Here is a 26512-nt window from a genome sequence, read left to right on the forward strand (position 1 = left end):
AACCGTATAAACAACCGGATGTACCCGGTTTAAATAAAAAAAAAAATAGAAAATTATCAGTGCATACATTGTACGTCAAGCAGAAAGGTAAATACGAAATATCAACCTTTGTAAAAGAAAACTGTTCACATCGAAAGATTTTTTTAAATGAAAGGGTGGAGGTTCGTGATTTTCGTCATGTTTATCTTGGTAAGTCTCCATTTGAGTTTAATTGACATACTAATACCTTCATTTCTGCGGTCAAAAGGGTGTGTCTTTTAAATTTCCAAAGAAAGATATATATAATTAAATGATGCCCCATAACATGAAAAAAATATCTGATTAAAATTAGTCCAAGTAAGAGAAAGCTACATCAATGACTAAATTGAACCATTACATATTTGTGCAGTAACTTGAACTTGGAATAAATTCTGCTAAACAATTAGTAATTTGATCTTATTGTCGTAAATAGATTGAATTAACAACTGCATAGCTACATAGTGTTCATTTTTACAATTGGTAACAATAATATTCCAAAGGAGAGACATGTAGAGTAACCTAGACTTGATTTCATCGACAAATCCCCTCCCCCTCAAAACACCAAGAAAACGTATGGTTGATGTTTTTAACTACACTTTTTAATTACACTATGAACCGATTAAGTTCACCATTTTATAGTTTTTTCTTTCCTTTTCATTAGTTCACCATGTTATAGTCTATCCCGGACGTGATATCGACGGGTGTTTCTAGAAAAGCAGAGGACGCTTACCTTTCCGATGCACGTAGTTCATGCATTCATTGTTTTCAGTGGAGTCTAAATTTGCCCATGTACTTTAGTTTCTCCGCACGTGTAATTTTGGTTATTGCATGTTCTTTGCTATGTGTGTCGTTTTGCCATGTCTACATGCAGTTGTCATTCTTTGTAGGATTATTTCCTTTTCGATTACCCATGAAATCCTGTTACCCTTGAATCCCCTTTTAAAAGTACTCGTTAGCATTTGCCAGTAATTTCCTTTCTTTTGACAATGTCCTTAAATTCTTATAGTCAACAACCAGTAATATAAGGCGACGAATCGATAGACTGAGAACGATGCAGAGAAATAACAGAAATAAATAAACGTCTGAATATGGCAACAATAAAAATGATAAAAATCTCAGTAGATATTTTCGATAACAAATACCCTTCATTAGAAATCAAAATAATAAGAACCTGCGGCAGTTCATGAAAAACTTGCTGACTGAACACATTTAATTTGTGCAATGAGGGGGAAAACAATATTTTTTTTACAAAATATTAAATGCAGTTGTCACAATGTACAGTAAATGCCACAAAGAAGAGAAAAAAGACCAACTGTTTGAAAATGTATATCACAGTATACTTAAAAAAAACAGATTGAGGTTCTCTGTTATCTGAAATATCTTGAAGATCGAATAACATCACGAGAAGCATGGTAAAAAGTTTCATATACAGTATTTATATGAAACAAACTTTCCATTCCCATATTGTATATGGGGTTCGGGTTGGGAATAGGGACTTTAGGAAGGATTGAGTTTTGGTTCGGACAAGATTGAAAAAATGGCTTCAAATTTGCTTCAATGAAAAAAAAACCACAATATTTAAAATGTGAAAGGATTATAAGAATTTAAATATGAATTCTATGAACATTAAAGATATATACAAAATACTTGGTGATCGTGTGTGAAAGGGAAATTTTGTAATGCACATGTGATATAATGGATGGCGTTTAAAGGGTTTAAAATTTTGTGCTACAGCAAATATCGGTAAAGAATGTTTTACAAACAAGTGTAGTTAAAGGGAATCTTAGTATTTTTTAGTAATTTTCCGAGTTCTGTTTGTTTTGTTTTGTTTTGTTTGTTTGTTGGTTTTTTTTTTGTTTTTATTTATTGTTTTTTTATTTTTAATTTCTACCAATCTATAATCGTATTTTTAGTACAGATTTGATTGATACCCATATATAAAATTTATGACAAAGCAAAGTAAGGCTAGTATACAAAAATCTTTAAAAAAAAATATAAAAAGACTATACCTAATATGCATTTTTAATATGTTTTGGACAGTCCATAAGGTAGAAAACTGTCAAATAGAGAGAAAAAAATATTACATTTGGCATGCACATATCTTTGTGCGTGTTTCAGGAAGATGGACATACTTGTTTTGTGAACCAAACAAAATGTCCTGACAAGATACTATGGAAAACAAGAGCAAGAACATTCTGTCCCGAGAGACCTGAATGGTACCACTGTTTGCTTGATGGGGAACACGACAGATACGTTGAGAAATGTCTACACCCTGAAATGTATAGGAAAGGTATAATAGTGATGTTTTAATTAAATTTAAAAAACATAAACAAGTTATAGTAATGCAACCCTTTGTTTATCAATTACCGGATAGTTACTGTTAAAAGGTAAAGATTAACGAAACTTTAATCTTGTGTTAGTGGGCCACCCTTAACTTCCTTTACAGTTCGCATGACATCCGAAGTCATAGAACGTGTAAACATACAGCATAAACAGTTTTTGTAAAATCAAATGATTCAGTTGATTGGGATAAGCCCAAGTATGTTATACATGCATTCTACATTCTAAGGCCTTGTTGAAGTGATTTTTATGTCTGTTTAAATGTGTTATATTTTTTCCACAGTGGACTGATTTTAACATGTTCACCATATCCATTCTCGTTATACACATCGATATCGTAGTTTAACATTACGACCCCGAAAACATCAACTTTTGGACTATTTTGATAGATGTAACATTACGAAAAAGAAAGAACTGATGCAAGAATTGTGTAGTGATTGTAACTATAACAAACGTGACAGTTATTCGTATGTAAAACTGTACATTTTCATATGTTTATGAGTAACATATGAAAAACATTTGTTGCAAAGGAGTACTGTATTCTCTAAACACCAAATCCCGGTCCTGTTTGGTGAGCATTTTTGTTTACCCATAACGTAACAACATATTCCTATATTGTTTTTAATTAATCAAGTTAAATAAGATTTTGAAATGTTACATTAATAGGGTATTTGAGTGTCAAAATGACGTCATAAGTTATCTAATTTTTTTGTGCACAAATTTTAAGGATTTTTCATGAATTGGGAGTTTTGTTGTTTGTATTTCGACCCAAAAACTTCGACAATATGTCACGTCTTCTTGGTACAATAGGATATCGTAGTTAAAATATCTAAAAAGTCGACGCATGGATGTTGTCAATATTTTCTGCATTGAAAAATTCACAAGAGCAATTTTGCAAATTTTGTCAAATTTCTCTTGGTTTCTTAGTTATTCTTGCACAAACCTCGATAAAAATGTGTCCTTTTTTTATCAAATTAATCATGTACATTGGTAGATATAATGCAAAGTCTATGAGGAATTCAAGATACATTGCATATACCTCTTTTCATATGTGTAAACTGTAGACAACACTAATAAATCATAGCAGGTTTTAGGATAGTTCTGAATCTAAACTTGGATGCACGACCATGCGAAAATAACAGGTATTCGCCAAGAAGACAACAATCGAACTATGGATTTAATTGTCCTTGCATCAAATCACACTGCTCAGAGGAAGGACAGTGGTATCACACAAGGGATCCTCGAATACAGACAAAACGTGTCGATGTGATTTTTTAAGAGGATATGACTATATCACTAAACCAAGTGACCCGTGTATGTGTCATCCTGCACAGGAGGACTGTTCTTGTTACTTAAATGGACACTCACTACAAGGTATCAATTTTCAAATTTAGACTTTTAACCCTTTTCTGTATGGTTGTACGTACCTTGCCCTTTGTTATCGGTCCGATAATTGTTTATGAATAGTCTTATATTTTGCTGTGCTGATACAAGTGTGGTTGTACTATTTTTTATGAGTAGATGTTGATCTTGAATTGAATAAGTCATTTTGGTCTCGCAGGTAAGGCCCCTCTATGTCCAGTCAATACTCATTGTTTAAATATAGGTACATTTTTCTGAGGCCAGAATTATTTTCTTTAAAAATATTTCAGATCTTATTTTCTTATAAATGATATTTTTAAATAACTAGCACAAAAAACACAAGGAAATAGGCAACCAGACTTCACTGAACTCGGGACATGAGGAGTAAGCGTCCTCAGCTTTTCTGGAAACACCCACAGAGTTCCTCATAAAATAAATGTCAGTCTAGGGTAGAGGAAAGTGGAAAGGAAATATTTGACATGGTGAACAAATCGGTTCTAATGGTGCACATGTATATATCATAACGATTCATGGGTTCATGTTGACGACCACAAGGCTTTTAAGATGATGATTAAAGTCTTGTGGCAACCTAATCCTCTTTTAAAAGCATAATTTGAAGAAGACTAGCGCGGTACAAAAAAATCCGCGTGGTTTCGGCTAGCTCAGATAAAAGGCATGAATTGTGAAGTGAAAATTCCATACATTAGTGCTGAAGACATTTGTTTACTGTATCGTTTCAGATGTTACAGTTTATAATTGCACAACAGGGCAGAAGGAGTGGATAGAAACAAAAAGGTAATTTATTCGTTAACTTGTTTTAATAACTACTTTCAAATTGCTAAATTATCAACTTTTTACTTAAATCGGGATTTCGTATTTTTACAAAATACTGTTCACCGACCCCAAAAAAAAGGAAAAGAAAAAGCATGAAAGACATTTTTTAAACATATCTTCTATATTCACAGTGAAATGACAAAACACGAAAAATCCAGATATTTTTAGAAAATAAACACTTTAAAAGGATTTTACGACGGAATGAATAAATAAAGAAATGATATTCAAGGGTAATTTAATTTCTTTTTGTGGGATTATCATACTAGTGTTACGTCAAAGCACATCCTTATAAGCTGAGGCATATAAATAATATTTAATACAAAAATAACGGTCATACACATGTATATTGCAAATTTTGATATTCTGTGCACGTGTTTCAAGGAATAACTTCTGATGAGCTTATTAGAATAAACTATATAGGAATGCATAAAAATGTATACAAGAAGTACTAAAAACTAAAACTATCGAAATAGGAAATAAAATCCATGAAGAGGTTCTACCATGTGCAATACAAGAAATAAAGCCTCAGTGTGTAAGCTATTTTGAAATTTGCAATGCTGGAAATTTTGATAATATGATAAATAAAATATGTTTTGACAAGTCTGACTATTGGGTTGGTGAATACCCGAGAGGACCTTTGACCCACCAACAATAGAATCGACCCAGTGGTTATTAAATACAAACATAACAATTTCAATACGCTTGTAACACGTGTTTCAAGGAGTAACCTCTCATCAGAAGAATTAGAATCAAATATGTAGAAAGATCTTAATCCAAAAAATAATTGTATACCAGAGTACTCAAAACCAAAACTACCGAAATAGGAAGCCAAATCCATTACTAAGAGGTTCTACCATTTGCAGTACAAGGAATGCTGACTCAATGCCTAAGGTGTAACGATGAATCGCCTTGGCAAGTCTTGTCCAGGCATTTTGATGCATACATAATTATTCATGTTCATATACCAACCACAAATAAGCAATTATATCTGTCTTTCAGATTTTTTAACGGTAGTAAAATCAACTGGCAGTCCATTCGAAGTAAAACAGGTTCGTGAATATTTTAACTTACTTCAAACCACCATATGTTCATAAAAGCAAGTACCGCGAAACAGTGTAAAATCTACAGTTATTACATGCGTCTTCATTGATTTCCCTTATTATTCCCCCTCTGAAAACCTCTGAATGCTGAATGATTTTTTTTCATGCGTTTTTCTTAATCTCGCCCTTAGTATACCAACGAAAAAAGTCACACCCGGAATAAACTTTTTGGAACTGACGACACGGAGAAAATCATTCCCTTTCCCATAGAACTACAGAATGTGGCTCCAGTAAAAACCAATTAATTGTAATTGATCCATTATTCCAACAGTAAAATGTTTCAAGTAAACAATAACCATTTTGAAAGACCATAAGAACTTGAAATATTATAAAGTAATCATGTATGAAGCTCTGAAATAAGGGTTCGTTGTCAAAAGGTGCAATCGAATCGATTTTCAATTTTTAATTTTTAGTTTTATTCAATGTAAATGAAACAATGAAACTATGACTAATGAAAATATATGTACATGTGTACTGCTGAAAATAATAGATATTGTATTATGAGAATAAGGATAGTGCTATGAAACTAAAAAAAAATAATTATGAGTTAGACAATTAAATAAGTCTGTCAGTCATGATTTGGGCTGCTCTGCTTATAACATTTATCCTCTTTGCACTTATCGTTTTAAACACATCGTAGATATGAACTCATTTTTTTTAGAAACGTCACATAGCCTATTACAGCTATCCTGGATTTACCCATAGCCTATCACAGCCTATCCTGGATTTACCTACATGTAAAGCCAATCACAGTCTATCCTGGATTTACCCACTAATCATTCTTGGATATCTTTTTAACCACATTCCATCGTCCTGCCTTTATGTTTAAGTTCTGATTCTAGCCCACCCCAAAGAAAACGGTACTTTGGATTTAAAAAAAATGCTCCAGTTTCTGTCACATGAAAAATTCACCTCTCCTTGACTGTTAACTTTGAAATGTTCCTTCCATATCAATTAAGTTACACGAAGTATATGGATAATGTCAGATCAGTAAATCGACAGCGTATTATATGTAGAATAATTTACGCTTCAGTTGTTTATAGGAATTAAAACAGTTGAAGCTTCCCAAAAACGAAACATAATCCCTAAGTATACTTCTCAATAAACGGTAGAGGTTCTAGAGGGCCTATAAACCCATGCTAAAACAAAACTTGTTCTGCTTTGATTTAATACATTTTAGTATAAAAAAAGACATCTATACCATACAGCAAATGTGATTATCAGCGAAATATTAACTTTGAGTCTACGTTCGCCATTAATACCTTACAAAAGCTATCACGTCTTGACATACACGTGTACATCTCGTGTGACATATTGCACGATGATAAACTGAACCCTTTTAGAGAAGACTTTATCAATCGTACTATCGTACTCTTTCAGTGAATCGCTTTGTTGTGCTCATTGGAATTACAGCCTGCATAGTTTTACACATACTTGGTAAGGAAAACACTCATTGTAGTTTTACTTAAATTTACCAAAATAGTTAATTGTACTTCAGGTACACAATATAATGAATATACTTCAGTCACTTCACCGGTGACACAGCACGTTTGTCTTTTATTTTCATATGCAGTTATTCTGATAAACTTAAAATGATAAGTCGTTTCACTTAAGCAGCAGACATTGTAAACACTTATATTTTTGTTGCCTGAACGCTGTGCTACAATCCTTTGCATATTTCTTGGTTGATGTTACATTCTGTTTACCATGAATTCTAACATGACCTTTCCAACTTTCTTTGTAGCTGTAACGATTACGTTTATTTATGCAGCCAATTGTGATGATTTAATGTCCAAATCTAACGGTATTTATCTGATTGTACTTGTTTACATTAAATTAGTTTTAGTTTTTCTGTTTTTTTTTTAACTTGAAGATATTTACTTAATTATAGATTTTTTTTATAATAGCGAACGTTTTTCATTTTTTTTTTATGAAATTAAGCATATGTGGTAGCGTTTTTTATTGCTCCACAGTAAGGTGGCCTTCTTTGCGTGTTAAATAGCTAGCTGGCTCATATATGTATTGCTTAATAAGACAATTTCGTTTCTCCCGATTAGCAAATGCGGCGCCGACGTCAAAGCGATGCTTAATGAAAATAATGAAAGACATGACATAAAAAAAATCAAGAATTTGATGCAGTAGAAAAAAATCATAAAGCACATTCTATTTCTGTAAAAAATGACTTATCTTTATGTACTGCCTTATATAACACATATCTCATTTTTAAAAACTAATAACTGGATCTAAAAATGAATATAAAGTTGTAAATAATGGAAAGTGTTTAAAATGCAGGCAAACCAAGGAATTTGTTGTAAAGAATTAAATAGAACTTGTTTAAGTAGCACTTGTTAATGTTTCGTCAGGTTTCCTTAAATATTGCAACGATATGAAAGAGTTTGGATTACTTTTGTGAGTCAGAAGGTCATGTTTAAAAGTTAAATTCCTATCTAAACTTAAAGACTGGGAGTATAAAACGAGCTGACAATTTTTTATTTCAGATATTAGAATTTTTTCTCAGAGAATAAATTTTACGTTATTGCTCGGCTTAGCTCGCAGTATGAGGCTGTTATTTTCCTGATATTTTTATGTAAAACGAACATTTATGTTAAAATTACCTCTTAACACATAAGGCCTACTTCTGCGTTCAGTGTAGTCCGACATTGGTCTAACGTCCAACGGCTGATTCGCCGGACAAGCTGGGGCCGTGGGAAGTCAGAGCTTGTCCGATATCAAAAACACGGAATTTAGCGCACCAACTTTGATGTGCGCTTCGAAGTTAGAATTAACTACTTTGTTGGCTCTTGAAAAGTAAAAACTAAGTATGAAATGAAAGTTTATAGTATAAACACTATTATGTACATTCTTTTCTGCAAAAATTAGTGTTTTGAGAGCGGAAATTAAACAATTGTCATGATCTTGAACTATATGAAGTTCAAGATCACAGAGTCAAATATAGTGAAATTTTGTAAAAAAAAAAAAATTAAAAAAAAACCGTGTCCAACAATCGTATAGAGTGAAAAACATGTCGGTAGTGTTTAATGTATATGCAACAACAAATAACTGTCTTTCCTAGAATTTACATTTTTTCGACTTTCTAACACATTTTAGATATGGACCGAGCTCTGACGGCCCACAGCCCCAGCTTGTCTGACAAATCAGCCGTTGGACGTCAGAGCAATCTCGGAATAAGTTCAATGGTATATACTCAAAAAGTTTTTTTTTAAATCAATGATTAAACAACATGTTTCTTTACATCCAGAGGATATGTTAGTAAAAAAAAACACACTCTGTTTCTGTGAAGACATTGGAACAAGAATAAAGCCTATGAACGACGATTATGAGAATTCTGTGGATGATGAGGAAATTTTGCCTAAAAAGGGTAATGGCCGCATTATTTTCTTTTTATAAGCCAAGCAATCTATATTTGGAAGAGTTCCGTCCGTGCGAGAGTCGAGAGTAGTCTAGGATGTTGAAAACCCTCTTAGTAGTTTATTTTGAAGTCCTTTTAATTATGAGTTCCCTTAATTATGATATATCATTATCAATTTAAAAAATGCAAAAGCAGTTACGTACCTACATATGTTTCAAATCAAATACCAAGTAATACATTGTCAGGACGTAGAGGGTATTTCTGTAAAATTGTTCTCTACACCTAGAAAGACGACGCTTGAGAAATGTCATCGGGAGCAATATACAAGTGTTATACGAACACAATAACCGCTTCCACAATTGGACATCCGTTGTTTTAGCCCCCTACCCGCTTTGCGTGATGTTCATAGTGTTCATGTTGCCCGCTCGTCTGATTTTTTTTTACAGTATTTTCAGCAACAACCCCGACATGAATAATCGACCAAACTGTTCATCAGTCACTAGTCGGTCACATGTCGAATGGTAATCGATTGATCAGCTCTTTTAATCGAACATTTGTTTGATATAGTTTGATCGATTAGGGATTACTTTGAAAAAAAATCTTTGAATTCAGTTAATTTTGTTGATTAAATTGCATTAAAATGGACAAGAAGTGTATTCTTTTTGACATTTTGAAGTATTCCTGGCTAACGTCATTTTAAATAGGGTAACCGATCACATTTCATTAAAAATCAATCACTTTTTACTCATCAAAGTCATCGATCAAACTCTATAGAGTTTGATATGAGTGTTTGATTAACATAGCTAATCAATCAATTACCATTCGATTTGTGACCGATCACTGATCGATGATCAGTGTGATCGGTTAGTTATGTCGGGAACAACATATTAAAGTAACTTGACATTTTGACAGAATCTTTATCATATATAATTATTCGTATGATTCGATTTCAGATTGAAAAGATATAAATTACCTTTTTGACGCCTTTGTATATAAGTTGACCTTATGATTACCGGGACGAGGAGTGGGTATATCTTTTAGTCAGCCTACAATTGTTTCTCTCTGTTTCGGGTTGGGGAGTATCCTGCTTTATTTAAAGCCTGCTCCTTTTCATTCGACTGTATAACCTCATGCATTGATTTGGTTAATTAGATTATGTGTTAATTAATCAACATTTAATTTGCCTTTTTATTTCAGTAGATAAAATAATTTTTCACCAGGATATATCAGACATTGTACTATACTACATTGAAACGAAACAGCTTAAGGAGGTTACAAAAGTCATTGTCAAAGGCGCTCGTTTGATTCTGTTGACTGGTAGGTGTTTAATAAAGACATACGCTGTACATATCAAAATGAAATCTGGTGTTCTTAGGACAGACAGAACAGCGATTTATGCATGCAAAAACCAACAAAATTCACTTATTTTTAATCAGAAACGGTTAAAGATTACAAAAACAGTCTTAGTTTTCATTAACTGTTGCCTTTTTTTTTCATATAAAAATTGCATAGATTGTACATGAAATTGTCACTTTCCCTACAGTCATCGTTCTTGATTTGGTAAATATAGGTGTGATATGAATGTATGGTGTCCTCTAAAATACAGATCTGTAAGAGGAAGGATATGGCGTATCCAGATCGAAAAGGCATCAGTTGTTCAATCGTTTTTTTCTGAACAATGAATCGCTTCCATCATATAGGCAGTGTCTGAATTTTATATAGATTAGTACATAATTATTTTATGAGTGCTCTTGTTTTGCTTTTGTGTTTTCCCCTTTTTTGTTCTGTTTCTAAATGAATTTGTATATCATTCATCTTTTATTGTACTGGACTTAAAGTATAATATTTAGAGGTTTCAACTATGAATTTTTATTCCGACTTAACCAATTTACCCGACTGTTTTTAATTTTTGGCGAATAACAATACTGTGTTGCTGCCTGAACTAACACTAACACTCTGAATAAATATAAAATTGCATAACCGTATAAGCTGTAGAATTTCTTGTGAAATTTTCGGTATGCTTATACATTAAGAGTTACAGAACACATGGATATATCCTTCTTTAAAAAAACATCAATATTATGTTTTAGGTCCACCTGGAGCTGGAAAAACGCAAACTGCATACCGATACTGCTCCTCTATGAAAGGGTTCTACACCTTACTTGCAAAATTTGATGCAACAAGTAACATAGATTTGGTCACTTCTTTGAAAAAACTATTATCTGAGCTTAAAATCCTTTTTGACATTGACGAAAACGAGAACGTAATGATGGTTACACTGCTTACGTCTTTAAAGAGGCATATGCTTGCTGAAAGTCAAGGAAACTGAGCCTTTCTGTTCCTTATCGATGATCTCCATTGCCTAAATAAAAACTTGAATGCTATTATACAACTCCTTTCTTCTGTAAAGGCTTTAAAAATATTGATAACGACTTATGATTCTACTCTAAAAAATGATTACCCGACTGCATCTATTGTTGAACACGAAGGTATGGACAAGTTTGAATACCTAAATTTATTCCGCCAAAGTAAATATTTTAAATTTTGGACAGAAAAAGAAATCGAACAGATAATAAAAAATATTGGATCGTTGCCACTTGCCCTTAACAGTGCTAAGAATTATATTGAGACGACAAATGGTGACAGAAAAATATATAAACAACATTTCAATGAAAAAGAGGAAGAAGCTAGCTTAGAACCGATAATTTCACTACAAAATCCCTTTTACAAATATGGACTTCTGAAATCTCAACGAATACCACTTAACAAAATAAAACTAAGGTTAAGTTCAGACCATTGGTTTGTGTTGATGCTTTGTCCATGTCTAAATTATCATTCGATTTCAACTGAGGTGCTTGATGCTTGTTTGTATCATAAGACAAACGGCAAGAAAAGTTGCGCTTCCGATATTATCGAAAAATGCGCACGTTTCTCGCTATGTCATACAAAAGAGGAATAGAGGCATTCTCAAGAACATACTAAAGTCTCGCACTCGGAACGGAATTCGTCTCATTCTTTTCATACATGTACAATAATGGCTATGAGATGGATAAATATTCACAAGGAAAATGAAGACTCTAATAAAGTAGATTCATTATTTTTTTTATTGAAAGTGTTTTGTTTTGAAATGAGTCTAGATCTAATTGACAATTATAGCTTGAACAGAAATTTTCTCTTTATGCCACACGCTTTAAAACTTCTTTCAAAGTTTGATTTTAATTAACTTCACGTAAATGAAGATATAACATTTTATTTAGCGTACCTAAGTTTAGCTATTGGTAAAACATTTAAAGCGGAGGATGTCGACCTGGTTTCAGCGCATATATATCTCATGCGATCACGAAGGATTTTATTGAAGTCTTGTATATCTTCAACATATTGTCCATTTCAAAGACATTTGACGTCAACATATCAAGATGAAAAAGAATCATTAGAATCAGTACCAAAAAATGTTGCAGAAGAAACATTTGTAGAGGAATTTATATCAGGGAAGCGAAGATACAAGGGAAGCCTTAGCAAAGCATCTTGCAAAATACAAGAAATTTATCTTAAAAAATCAGTATTGGAAAAATTGATAAAACATAACCAAGCTCTTTCCGTTTCAATGCTAGGCGAGTTGATTGTAAGTGAACTTTTACTCCACATACTTCTAGAAAATGGTATGTGCTTGTACTATCTTCGGACTATCCCAGGATATGACCACACAAATATTCACAGGGCTGATTTAAAGGAATTGAAATCTTGTCATAAGTTAAGAAATCTTCTTCAACAAAAAAATCAACCTTCGTTATTGCCAAGCATTAATATTGACATAATTGGAAGGACATACTCTGTCTTGGCTGAATATCTGAAAGAAAACACAGAAGTATTAGAACAGCAAATCAATGAGTTGCAAGAAATGGAGAAAAGAGACCAACTTGTCTATTACTTTGAGATTTTATATGATTGTTTGTACTCTTATACAAAATTTTTTTATGAATGTCAGCGACGCACACTGCTGTTAAAGTGTATGCTTAGAAGATCTTTGTTAGACAAATCTCCCCATCTTATGCCTGAATGCCTTATCGTTGCGGATGAATTTTTAAGGTATATGAATAAAAATCAGAACATCATGTTTGGTTGGCTTGCATTGCCATCATTCTATGCTCAATGTGCAAAAGTTTACTGTGTTTGTGGAAACGATGACTACGTTAGAAAAGGTGTTGAACTATACCAAAATGTGATTGAAATTGATAAAAGAGGCCAAAATACCTGGACTCGATATCTATGGAAAGGCTATTATGGTCAAATGCAATGTTTTATTAAACTGGATGAGCCACTAAAAGCTCAAGAAATTTGCATTCGTTTAACTGAAAAGAAAAATGGCATATACCATCTGATTCCATCAAGAACATCAGCATATATGAGATGTGGTCGTATCATGAGAGAAGGTGAAGCCAATATGCAAAGTAAAAAAAGACGCAATCTGTTAACAGCAAAGGAATTATTTCAGTTATCTAGAGAAATTGAAAAGAAAACAGACAACAACACAAGTTATATACCCGAAAGCTATTGTGGGGAAATATTGTGTTTGTTGGACTTGGAACAACCCGTCGAAGCGCGAGCTTTGTATGAATTTTGTAAAGAGTTATTAAAAATTGAACAGCTAAATTCAATGAAGAAAGAGGTAAAAGACATCTTTGAAAAACAAAAGAAATAAACAGAAATGATTATCTTACTTTTTTGAAACAAGTACAAACATAGTTTTTAATACACTTGCATAAGACATACAAATGGAACAAACTAATATTTGGACAACAAAAGCATGGAGCTTACTGACTTTGGATGAATGTTAGACATGACAGTGGGATAGAAGATAATATTTTAAGTTTTATGCAACGTAAATGTTTACAGGTGTAACACTGAAAAGTCATCTGATACAATATAGAGTAAAGTTAACTTATTTTATACTATTGCCAGTAATTATCATTGAAATATATAACTAGTTTATAAGGTCTTCCAAACGAAGTTAGGATACCTTTTATACTCCGAGTTTCTTTCAATTATTTCCGATGCATGATTATCGATTTTTTTAGCGTTTGCCGTATTTTGACGAAAACTAACATTGTTTTAGCGCATGTTTTATATCATTTTACCCTGTTATAGATCGACTTTTTGTCTTATTATTTGAGAGCAAAATTCCCAATTTCAGTTCTACCGAACATTTTCCTGCAAAAATTCCCCCAAAAGAGGCTTCGAATAAGCGTTAGTAATTTTGTCTTATAGTTTTGTCTCAAACATTCTTTTCAGAACGTTTATAGATGTAGTTTTTTTACAGTATACCAAAAACCTATTTGCTTATTTGCAAATACTTTTCTTTTTAATATGAATTTGCAAGATGACCGAGAAAGATGTTCAGCGTAATATGTATGATTTACCTTAATCAACAAATGTAGATGGTGCAAGCATTTACAAAGGTGATGGTCTCTAATATTTAGCTCACCTTTCCGTAGGCCATTTCAGCTTTTGCGATCAGTTGGCGTCTGTCGTCGTCGTCACTAACAATTTTTCAATCATCTCCTGAACTCCTGAATGGATTTGGATGAAACTTAATACGATTGTTTCTTACGGTATTCTGCACAAAGTTTATACTTCGATCTTTGGTCCGTCGAAAAACATTGCCACCGTTACTAAAAATAGAACATAGGAGTCAAACAACAGCTTTTTCGCAAATATCTTAAATAGGCAAATCATGTGTACAGTATGATGAGAACTGCCTGTGTGCCAATTTTCGTGAAAATCTGTCAACTGATTTATTGCACTTTTTCGACATTTTTTGTTGTTTTTAAATGTTGTTACTTCAAAAATCTTTGAAACTACTATTCAGAATCAATTGAAGCTTAGTAAGATTGTTTTTTTTTATAATTTTCTGCAAAAAGTCGATGCTTGGATTTTTATTTTGTCTAAAAAGGATAAAAATGCTGTTTTTGTCTTTCTTTTTGTTTTTTTCTATTTTGTTATGAATTATAGAAAGAAAATGGCTGTCATTTTCCTGCCAAATTTTAAATTTGCTCGAGTGTATTCTGAGTTGGATGGTGATGACGAAAATTGGTTCTAAGTGGCCATTTTTACATTGGCTGCTATTTTCGGGCCAATTTTTTTTACATTTGATCGAATTTCAACAATATTTGTTTTTCATAGTAAACATGGTATCATGAGTTGAATGGTGATAATGAGAATGTGGTATGTTATTGTGACCTATATATTTGCATTCAAGTTTACATTTTTCAAGGATGTTATGTCAGCATCTAGATTGCATATTCCAATTTAACGACTTGAATTTAACTTTACAGACAAGTTCACGCCTCCGCAACTATGCATGGTAGAATAATTTTTACCATTGCATATGCATGTATTTATATGAATAGTACATTACAATCTGGACCAAATTAGGTCATTTTTACCATCATTTCCAACTAGAATGGCTATGGCTGTGTCAAAAATTAAGATTTTTATAGTATCTATGTGCATCGGGATATATATACATATATATATATATATATATATAGAAGGGTCTGAAAAATTCCCAACGATGTTAGAACTGTCAAATTTGCGAAGCAAATTTTTGGTCGTTCCCTCCGCGGGACTCGAACTCGTACCGCTGTGACATCTATGGCAACAAGCCTGCACTAAGTCCAGCGCCCTAGACCACTCGGCCAGCTAGGCTATATTATATAGCTTCTATAAGTTTACGTTATCTTCCCTGTATCAATTTGATCCGATGGAGCAGTGTAGCGAATAGAGTCGTCACATTCTGAGACGTTGTAAATACCACTTTGTATTCACGTCTCAGAATGTGACGACTCTATTCGCTACACTGCTCCATCGGATCAAATTGATACAGGGAAGATATATAAACGTATAGAAAGGTCTGAAAAATTCCCAACGATGTTAGAACTGTCAAATTTGCGATGCAAATTTTTGGTCATTCCTCCTGGTAGGATTAATATATATATATAATTTGATCCTCTGTCCTACATAATAACACCTAGATGAACTGTCTCGTACTACCATACATCGTGTACTAAGTTACAGCCCTAGATTAATCCTAGCTGGCCGAGTGGTCTAGGGCGCTGGACTTAGTGCAGGCGGTGTTGCCATAGATGTTACAGCGGTACGAGTTCGAGTCCCGCGGAGGGAACGACAAAAATTTGCTTCGCAAATTTGACAGTTCTAACATCGTTGGGAATTTTTCAGACCCTTCTATAAGTTTACGTTATCTTCCCTGTATCAATTTGATCCGATGGAGCAGTGTAGAGAATAGAGTCGTCACATTCTGAGACGTTGTATAATATTGATTTGTTGTGACATGCATCATTAATTTGATCCTCTATCCTACATAATAACACCTAGATAAACTGTCTCGTACTACCATACATCGTGCACTAAGTTACAGCCCTAGATTAATCCTACGAGGAGGAATGACCCGGCCAGCGAAAGCTATATTTTATATAGCCTAGCTGGCCGAGTGGTCTAGGGCGCTGGACTTAGTGCAGGCGGTGTTGCCATAGATGTCACAGCGGTACGAGTTCGAGTCCCGCGGAGGGAACGACAAAAATTTGCTTCGCAAATTTGACAGTTCTAACATCGTTGGGAATTTTTCAGACCCTTCTATATATATATATATATATATTTGTGGTCACAAGTTTACTTACATTTTTCATGCCCCTTAGACGCGAAGGGATCATCAAGCCTATGAAGAACACATGCTTTTTTCCCAGAGGTTCTTGAAAGAGTAATCAAGGGAACCAAGGTTATAGCGGTCATCAAAAGAATGTAATCCAGGGACAAAGACCAGACATGGAAAACAGACATACACAACAAAGAACATAAAGTAACTAAAATCATACATATAAAGGCTCTATTTTACATGACCGATCGTACTAAGTTTTATTTGTTTAGTTTATATGACATTGTTTGCCAAGTGGGCGATTCAGGCTCTTAAGAGCCTCTTGTCTGTTACTCCTATGTAATGCATTGTCTTAATATGTGGTATCACAAAAACAAAATGAGAATGTACATATAATCTTTATATTAAAACAAGAACAATTGCTTTTTTTTCAAATATAGAATCAAGCGACGCGGTTAGTGTAAGACCTACTTCAGCATTGCTAGAGGTTGTCTGGCAAGCTATTATCTGACTTTGTGCTATTCTAACCTCTAACAACTGACACGTTGAAATCACCGTAAATGTAAATAAACATATATTTTAAAATATTTTAGGTCTTTTGTTTACAAGTTTAACCAACCGGAAATCAAGCGTAAAATCCTTAATTTTTTTTCAATACAAAATATTTTTGACAAAACAAACTCAAAGTTGGTAATGGCCATTCGTTGATAAATTTAATATTTTCGTTTTGCAGATTAAAATCCGTAATTTTATTAACCGGGTGTATCCATTCAAAATGCTGCTTTTACAAAAGGTTTCAACAATTGCTGGATTTTCTCATCAGGTAGGTCATTAGACGCCTTTTTCCGTGTTAGGGTAAAGAAACTGTATAAAATGTTTAAAAGGTAAATATTCTACTATAATTCCGTCGATTTCAAAGAACGTCGGAACGAGCGGTTTGCAATATGGCGTTCGGAAATAAGAAGTTTGGGTATGGAGTAACGGAATTCAAACCGCTTACATTGTATGAGTAGGTTTGACCGACACAGATTTATTACGTTTTTGCATTGATATTTACAGAACGACCAAGCCCTGACGGAATCACTAGAATTAAATGAAGGGTAATAGCAAAATTACCGACATGACAAAATGTAGGTAGTAGTCAAAAGGAAAGTCCGTATAACAAATAACAATATCAGGCATTACAAAATGAAAGATGATTTAAAAGCGTGCTTAACTTCTCTCTTCCGTTACGGTTATTTTCGGTATATGTCAACACAAGTGTTCATTCAAATCATAGGCATTTAAGAAACTACAGGGATTGATATAAAAAAATACCGAAACAAAGTGGTTTTCTAATACAATGAAATGATAACAACACCTGTTGTGAGAACAAAAACAAACTAATCAAAAGGCAAACAGAAACTACCCGAGACGCACGTGTCATATCCGAAACTCTGAAGTAGTAGGAACTTGGACTAGAGAAATAAATCTGACCTTTCGTGGAAATGTTATTTCAGCATTGATATTAAATGGTGACTTACCTCTTGAGAATAAACATGAAGGGAAAAACATACATGAACAATATAAATTTTGTCTGAAATTGTAAGTGGTAATTCTTAACTTGGTTTTGGTAGTTAACCTTCGTACCGCAGCCAAATGTGATCTGCAGGGGAGGAAAAAAGTAATTGACTTTACGTTATAACGGATATTAATGTTTATTTGTGGTATAAAAATGTCCTGCCCTTGACACTTTTAAGTACTTGCATTAAGAACAATAAAATGACGTGTTGGCGCTTTTTTGTCAATATTGTCAATAACTTGTTAATTTTAGTGAAAAAATAAAGTATATGGAAAAACCATTTTGTTATTTTTTTCTCATAAACACGAACAAAAAAGTATTTCCCTGCCAGACAGAACAAGGAAACTTTGATATTCACCTTTTTTGTTACATTCAATTGCGAAAATGGTTCTACAGTTTTGTTTGGTAATATTCTTTACAAACAAATTTCTTACTTCTCATGGATTGTCTAAGGATGACAAAAATGTATGCAGGTTTGTATGCATATGTCTACTTCAAATAATGGGAACATAATGCCACAAAGATTCTAATCAAGAAGCAAACATAAAAGTAAAGCTATCGTTAGTCAGACATTTTACAAACACCGTACATTGTTGGTAGGAATAGTCAATAACAGTTAGTTTGCATATCGAAATGAAGTGCAAAAACAGTACAAAAATAAAATAGTCGTGTAGACTTGTAATAAGGTAAAAGTCATAGAAATTTTTCAATGTTTATAAGATTGATATTTTTAAATTTATATGTGAATGCATTAAGCATAACTGTTGTTCAGTATGCGTAGAACAGCTCTAAGTGTTAAGAAAGAAATAAAAAGTTGATTTTTCAAAGAGTCCTATTATGATTTCTAACATATTTTTAAAGTCGACCTAACATTTCAGGAAAGAAACTGGTCTATATTGTTGTTACAACTTTTATGAAGAGAATGGGATATGCAAAGGTACATGTACATGTATTTTTTTTAGACGTTGAAGTAATATACAATATGTAAATGCTTGTCATACGGGGTTTTACGTTAATGGACAACGGGGAAAAGTGCTTTGTTATCCTTCTGTGTATTCCTTTCTATATGAGGTGCACAAAAACCGAAAATAAAATCTGGATAAAAAAAAGCCATGAAAAATTATTCCAACCACCCAAAGTAAGCCGGATAAGTTGGGGACCCACAAAGGACAATATAACGTAGTATTGTTGCTTGCGCTCTTCTAAAAAGAACCAAGAGTAAAGCCCGATTTTCAGTTAAATGCTAGAATTACCTGGGCAAAAGTCATTTCATATAAACTTAGTTTACAGTAAAAAAAAAATCTTAAATGTCGTAATAACAATCATATTCCAATCCTTAATTGAATCCACTTTGTTTTCGACAAAATAAACAATTCGAGACCAAAGTTTCCAATTTTGACGTTTACCTGCGAAATTCAATTCATGAATAAACTAAACTCATATACCTGAATTAAATGTTTGACGACCAACAATCCTACTGTTTTAATCTCATCTATCGATATTCTCCATTTTGTCAGAGTCCCCCATCCGGCATATTTTAAGTAAACGACTACAGAAATAACATGGAATATTACAACAAGTTTTATTTAGATTTTACTTAGGACTGAATTTAACTGATACTTGGTCAAAACCATCAAAATGCACAGGGAAAAAAGAGTCCAAGAATTATTTTCGGAAGCAAAATGTATTTTCTAGCGAAGGTAACGGGATAAGTTACAGAAACAGGACAATACATAAATTACTTGGTTTTTATTTTTTTCATTGGTCAGTTTTTATTCGTAGGAGAATTTCGCAATTCTTAGTCTTAATGCGAAGTTTGTAGTTTCCACCTTGATAGTGTGACGCCTTCTTTCTGTCAGATGTCAGCAATAACCTTATTACACCAAATCACTAATAGGAGGAAAAGGCTAAATGCCACGAAGAGCTTGGTATTTCGAGGAATAAATTTGTGATAAAGTGTTTATTATCATCACAAATGATTCAAACAAAATCTTCCAGCGCACTCTCTCAATCAAAATACATTTTCAACCAAAATGTTTAGTGAGAAATTGTAAAAAAAAAAATAACATGGTATGAGTAATTGTAAGATTTGTCGTAAATAATATTTACTGTCATGAAGTAATAATTTACGTCACATTTTACACATGCAATGCTGTGAATCCCGGCCAAGTTCAGCGTTGACCACATTGACTAACTCTCTGGCACTCTCAAAATACAAGTTGTTGAGCTTTTAGTAAGATCACATCGGTACGAGTTCGAGTCCCGCGGAGGGAACGACCAAAATTTGCATCGCAAACTTGACAATTCTAACATCGTTAGGAATTTTTCAGACGTTTCTATTTGCGATTTAAATTTTGGTCGTTCCCTCCGCGGGACTCGAACTCGTACCGCTTTGACATATATGGCAACACCGCCTGCGCAGTCTACCGTCCTAGACCACTCGGTAAAATATAGCTTTCGCTGGTCGGGTCATTCTTTCTCGTAGGATTAATCTAGGGCTGTAACTTAGTACACGATGTATGGTGCTGGTCTTTTTGCAGGCGGTAGTTCTTTTATATCCCACTGAAGACCTCTGTGTTTCAGATTAGTAGGCCGTGGAGTATTAGTCCATTTTCCCATAAAAAAAAACATCAAATCCCAGAAAACAGTTTAGCCTCATAAGACGTTTAAAACCGATCAAGAGTAAGTGAATAACTCTCAGCGTATTTTATTCGAAATGATTATTTCTAGGCGAATGCCCAAGATCATAAAGTGTAAAATTCATTTCTACATTTTAAGACCGGTTTTGGTGCATTGCACTTAGAGGACATGTGTTAGTATCTACACAATCGACAACAACTGTTTTTGCTTATTAGGAATATAACTGGCGTGTTCGTCTGAGAATTCCCCTTGTTTGCTTTTATTTTTAGTTCTATTTAATGTTATAAGCCTTGATGAGCATTTCTCTTCGATACGAATACTAACGGCTTTGATTAAATATACGTTTTTGTTTGTTCGTTTTGGTTTTAGTTTTTTTTCGCATAGGTTCCCGAAAGTTTGCTATTTTATCCTATTTGTTTGTTTTTGTTTTTGTTTTTGTTCAGCTCTTTGGTGGCTTCACGTCATTATCTATTAATATTATTCCACTTCAAAATATCCCATCCTCAAATCAGCTGGTCTCACTAATTTTCAACTTCACAATTATTGAACTTGTTTAATTCATTCCCTACGAAATCTATTTCCCATCCCTGTTTAAAATGCACGGAGAAAAAGAGATCGGAAACTTTTTCTTCAAGATATGGCAAAGTTGGAAGGCGATATGACAATTCTAACATAAATTGACCCCTTCTTTTTCTTAACTGAGTAGAATATTTTTACCTGTTTCTTTAGGAAACACCTACCTTTTGAAATAGCATTTTTTCTTCAATATACGAATCTCGTTCATTTTCGATTATGCGACGTTTTATAACACATATAATCAAAGATGCGCCATGATGTAAACCTTTTTTTAAGGATTAAAGCCGATATTAAAATTAAACACACACATACACAATTAGCAAAAACGTCAGTCGGTGGCATGAAGTGATAACTTAATATTACAAGAGTACCCTAATGGAACGCTGTCTGAAGATGGCATTAACTGCACACCCTGCTCCTTTGGTACATATGGACACCAATGTTCATATTTGTGTAGCTGTGAAATGTAAGTAACTTGTCAGTATCATTACTAAAATCTTATTCACATATGAATGCAAATTATATGATGGTATAATCAATATATTGCAGATTCGCCCCGGATAGAGAAGATTATGGGGAAGGTAGTAGACCAAAAACATTTATTTGTAAACACACGTTAAGGATACCAATGTGTTATTGATTTTTCTCTATTACAACACACAAGGATCATCTTGAACCTTTTCAAACTTCATCTTTATGGGTTTGTAGGGGTTCCTTTTTATATCCTGTAACCGAACATTGGTCCGGTTTATGATATCTTATAATTTAAAATAGCAACATTACCTACATCCTGTAAAAGACCAAAGAATTCAAAATATATTACAGTATATTTGAAAAAAATCCGACTTAGAAATTAAGCAATTTTGTAAAACGTATTTTTTACAATAACAAGGCACTTATATATACATATAAATGTATAAATATATTTATCCACTGCTGTAGGTAAACGACATCACACAAAATTTGGTTTATTAATCTCTACAATGAATTAAGTTTCTAAATCACCTTCAATCTGTATGCGTCAATTTTCACAGGTGTGATCCTGTGAATGGCTGTATGACATCTACATCGACTCAAACCACAGCTGAATCGTTGAGAACCAGTGTTTTGTTTGGTAGTACTACCAAAAATTCCTTTGACTTTAATGGTACACTTTTCAATGATAATACAGGTAAATATTACCAACACAACTAAAGAGCTGGATAAAACTGATGAGGCAAAATTTCAAAATGATGTTTTTACTTTTACATCGGCCAAATGTAAATCATACAAAAAACTACCTGCAAACATTGATATACACAACTATGAAAGACGCGTGTCATTAAAAAACTCACAAAGTCAGAATAGGATATACGTTTTCACCAAAAAAAAACTCATTTTGAAAAAGTCTATTTGCATCAGAAGAAAGAAAAGGGGCAATGTCAAGATAACAACTATGAGCTAACGGTTCTGTCAAATAGGCCAATATCTAGGACATAGCATAACAGTTAATTTTGGTTTATGTTATCATTTATCATTTATAAATCATAAAACATTACATAAAGTGTTATATAAAATATTGATAACACGAACAGCTACTACTCTGAAGAAACATATATATTTTAACTTCAAATTTCTTTAATTCCATTACGTAAACTATCATGTATTTAATTATTCTACAACATTCGCCAATCATACTAATGGGTTTTCTGTTGAAAATAAAAAGTAAAACAAATGATATTGTTTCTTCATTTTATAAATGACTCATCCCTATTTTCGGAGTTATTATGAGCCCAAAATAATAAACGTGAAAAGTGGACAATATTTTAAGATTTTGATTTCCTGTAGTTGCCTTTAGCATTCATGAATTTAGGATACCACCAATTAAGTGAGAATTTGATATTTTCAGACTATGCAGTGGGAACTCTGGAATCAATATCATCCAGTTGCTTTTGATCAAGTTAGGTCAGATTTGGAACGCTATTCATTTGATTTGAAAATGCCATGAGTCGAAAGACGAGTGGAGTTTGATCATTACTTTATTATACTTCTTTTTCTTTCTATCTTTTTTTTTTTTGTTTTTTTATTTGTTTTGTTTTGTTTTTGATTTTTTTTTTGTTTCATTACCAAATTACCAAACAATAAATTAAAACCAATAGCATCTCAAGAAAGAAAGAATGATTTCATTCAATAACTACGACTAAAAAGCCACATTAGAAGAAAAAACTGGTTAGCGCATTTACTATTGTTTCTGCGCTTATCGCTTTTGTATGTGTATTATTACGCAATGTGTTTATGTGTTTATGACGTTAACGAGATTCCCGGAATTTTTTTCTCGAATTTAGTCGACGTTAAGGTCGGGCGGCCTATCAAAATAGAAAGTATATAAACTAGCAGAGGAAAAAAGGGAAAACGAGTATCCAATGTGAACAGGTTTAGATATATCTAGGATGGTAATTTTTACTTATAAACAAGTACCATCTTTAAAAAAAGGAAGTCGACGCGATAAAATTTTGGTTTTTTTTTACTTAAAATTTTCTACAATTCATTCAAGAAAATAACACATGACACGCACTTTCAATTTGCCATACAGTTTTTTCGAACGCCACTAAGTTACCAGTATTTGGCCAATCGGGAAAAACGAATTGCAATCAGGTGACTTGCGTTTCCATAGAAGAGCTCCTTTAAGGTGAAACTATACCGACTGCGTCGGAAAAAAAACTGTGCTTTTACTTCCATGCGTGTCTCTTGAATATGTAAAAGTGGCTTGCACTCAACGTCAATCGGTAGACTTACATTCATGTCATTATTTTCCCTTTCAGAAACATTTCTGCTGTTTACGCTAGTCATCAGACAAAGTAATTTTCGGACTGTCGAATAAGAATAAATTTGTTCAATTCTAATTGTTTTTTCACCGATTCACCCGTCATGATTTTAATTATTTCATACTCACTCCCTTTTTCTAAATAAATAAAGTGTAATCATATGATAGCTAAATTTGTAGAAAGTCCCCTAAAGAAAGTTGACGAAGCTATTTAAAAAAGAAACAATATGAAAAAAAGATATTATTGGTAGATCTAAATAGTAGGAAATGTCTTTAAGGTACACTCGTATTTTGTAAAACAAAATTAAGGTAGATCAATTTCTTCATATTATTTCAAACATTACCTTGACACCATAAACTATCAAAATTTGAATTTAGAAGGTATATGTCACCAAACTGATTTTGATGGTTTTCAATTGAGAATCTTGGATTCCACTATATAGATAGGTCACTCCAGATAACTTTATGATATTTGTGGAAATAAAGCCAAATTGAGTCTCTTAAACAAACAAATCCAAACATTTTTTTCCTGTAAAAAGTATGTATTTTTCAAAACTCTACATTATGAAGATCCATGAAAAAGATAGATTTGATTTTCTATTTTGTCATGAAAATATGTAAGACACGGTAACATTATATATATATATATCACTTTTTAATAACAAATTGTGGGTGCTTTCCCAAAATTAATTGTCAAAAAAAAATTTGTTTTCTCAAATATCAGCCATTTTAAAACTACCAGTAAAAGTATGGTATTATTGTAAAAAAACATATAAAAAGTGTACTTTTTTCTGCTCATTTGTTCATGATTTTGATTCTTAAAGTCCGTGCGAAATTTTGCATTTTTGAAAAACGGCCAGTTGGTGCAGTGAAGAGAACCCAATCCGGTGATGACCTGAATCTTTCCGTATGGCTTAAAGCATGCATTTTACACCTCTTTACCTTCACAAGTATTGCATCTATTTATGTACGAATGCTTTACGACCCACAATCAATATTTCCACCAAGTTTCATCTTTTATTTTTAAGTTTAACAAAATTAGACAATTAGGTCAGTTTTATGTACCAAACAGTGCACCTCAATCCCATTTGTATAGTGCAACCTTGACTATTTAGAAAAACCCCAAAAATCTGTATATAGTATTTCTTGAAAATTTGTTTAAGGAATATTTATATGACATTTGTTCATATTTCAAATAGAAATTTGGGAGTAACCGATTTTTTTTCTTGCAATTATAAAAATACAAATATTTCAATCTTATTTCTATTTTTTCCGCAAATTATCTCCCCTTGACAAAAAATACTCTAAAATGGTTATTATCTTATCATACATAGTTAATGTTCGAAAAGTCTTCTAAGATGATTTTAAGATAATTTCCTTTCATTTTTCCAAACTTTCTTGCCAATTACTTCTGTATGATTTGCGAAATGATAGGAAAGAATGCAACATGGAATGTAGTAGGTATGATCTACGTTGATTTCAACACCATTTAATTCTAGATCATCATCTTTGTTCTTTTGTAAAATATCATAAAATATCAAACAATTGTAAGTTTTGACGAACTAAATTGTCAAGAACTCGAAAAATTACATTAGAAAATATTTTTCTTGTTGTGTCAAATATATTTGATTATAGATATTTGCTAAAAGAAAACCCTGAGATGCTTTAATTCTTGATAAATATTGGTTAGACAAAGGGATAGGCTTTGTTTTGTCACATTGCCAATTATATCGGAAGTTAGTGCTTAAAGGCGACAAAACGTTAATATTCATTTCCGAATAATTCATGGCTTACAATGTCACCATTTCAAAAATATAAATATTGTAAAATCTTTGCATTGTGTTCAAAATAAACAAACAAGTGTTAATTTTATACAGGAAAAATTAAATTGTGAATTGCTTCAAAGTAATAAAAATATTCAAATGCGTGTCTATTCGTAGAGCTTCATCACAAAAATGACTCTGACAAATGCTTTGATTATTTTCTCAATGAACAACATTATTGTTTCTTTGGGATTATCTCCAGATGACGATAATGTATGCAGGTTTGTATTAATGTCTTGAACAATAATGATATAAAACTGGTTTGCATCTGATTTTTTATTCTTATTTTTATTGAACATCGAATTTTCTGGTTATTTACTTTTGCTATGTGTATCCGTGCATTCTTTTTTTAATTTTGATTCGCTTTGTGAAAAAAATTGTGATCAAGATATTTGATGCAGTCTAGTATTAACAGA

At 32.7% G+C, this 26512-nt stretch overlaps 3 protein-coding genes and 1 long non-coding RNA gene across 7 annotated transcripts in view; 3 read left to right on the top strand and 1 right to left on the bottom strand.

Moving 5' to 3' along the window:
- Positions 1 to 11353, top strand: LOC148628504 (uncharacterized). Its single transcript, XM_088588768.1, has 9 exons — positions 1 to 189; positions 2137 to 3732; positions 4461 to 4515; positions 5554 to 5603; positions 7035 to 7091; positions 7399 to 7458; positions 8914 to 9033; positions 10222 to 10341; positions 11115 to 11353. Exons 2-9 carry the CDS (start codon positions 3675 to 3677, stop codon positions 11351 to 11353), a joined length of 759 nt encoding a protein of 252 aa, XP_088444894.1. The 5' UTR covers positions 1 to 189; positions 2137 to 3674.
- Positions 11261 to 26512, bottom strand: part of LOC148628505 (uncharacterized) — a 15634-nt gene continuing 382 nt past the window's right edge. Inside the window, exons 2-3 of the long non-coding RNA XR_015923720.1 lie at positions 14507 to 14693; positions 11261 to 11386 (exon numbers count right to left, since the gene is read on the bottom strand). This is a non-coding gene — a long non-coding RNA (uncharacterized LOC148628505). The remainder of the gene's footprint in view (positions 11387 to 14506; positions 14694 to 26512) is intronic.
- Positions 12209 to 14417, top strand: LOC148628506 (uncharacterized). The gene has a single exon (XM_088588680.1). The coding sequence runs from the start codon at positions 12356 to 12358 to the stop codon at positions 13721 to 13723; it is 1368 nt and encodes a 455-aa protein (XP_088444806.1). The 5' UTR covers positions 12209 to 12355; the 3' UTR covers positions 13724 to 14417.
- Positions 18589 to 26512, top strand: part of LOC148628507 (uncharacterized) — a 15649-nt gene continuing 7725 nt past the window's right edge. The window contains exons 1-2 of one of the 4 annotated variants that reach the window (XM_088588749.1): positions 18589 to 18727; positions 19133 to 19191. In XM_088588749.1, coding sequence (XP_088444875.1) covers positions 19184 to 19191 — 8 coding nt within the window. In that variant the 5' untranslated portion in view covers positions 18589 to 18727; positions 19133 to 19183. Of the gene's footprint in view, positions 18728 to 19132; positions 19192 to 22647; positions 26318 to 26512 lie in introns of those variants that run through there. The other 3 variants (XM_088588758.1, XM_088588730.1, XM_088588738.1) reach the window with 3 other exon arrangements.

Source organism: Perna viridis, chromosome 1 (genome assembly GCF_037379345.1).
Source record: "Perna viridis isolate PV_CMFRI_1.1 ecotype Kerala chromosome 1, ASM3737934v1, whole genome shotgun sequence".
In the NCBI taxonomy this organism is placed as follows: domain Eukaryota; kingdom Metazoa; phylum Mollusca; class Bivalvia; order Mytilida; family Mytilidae; genus Perna; species Perna viridis.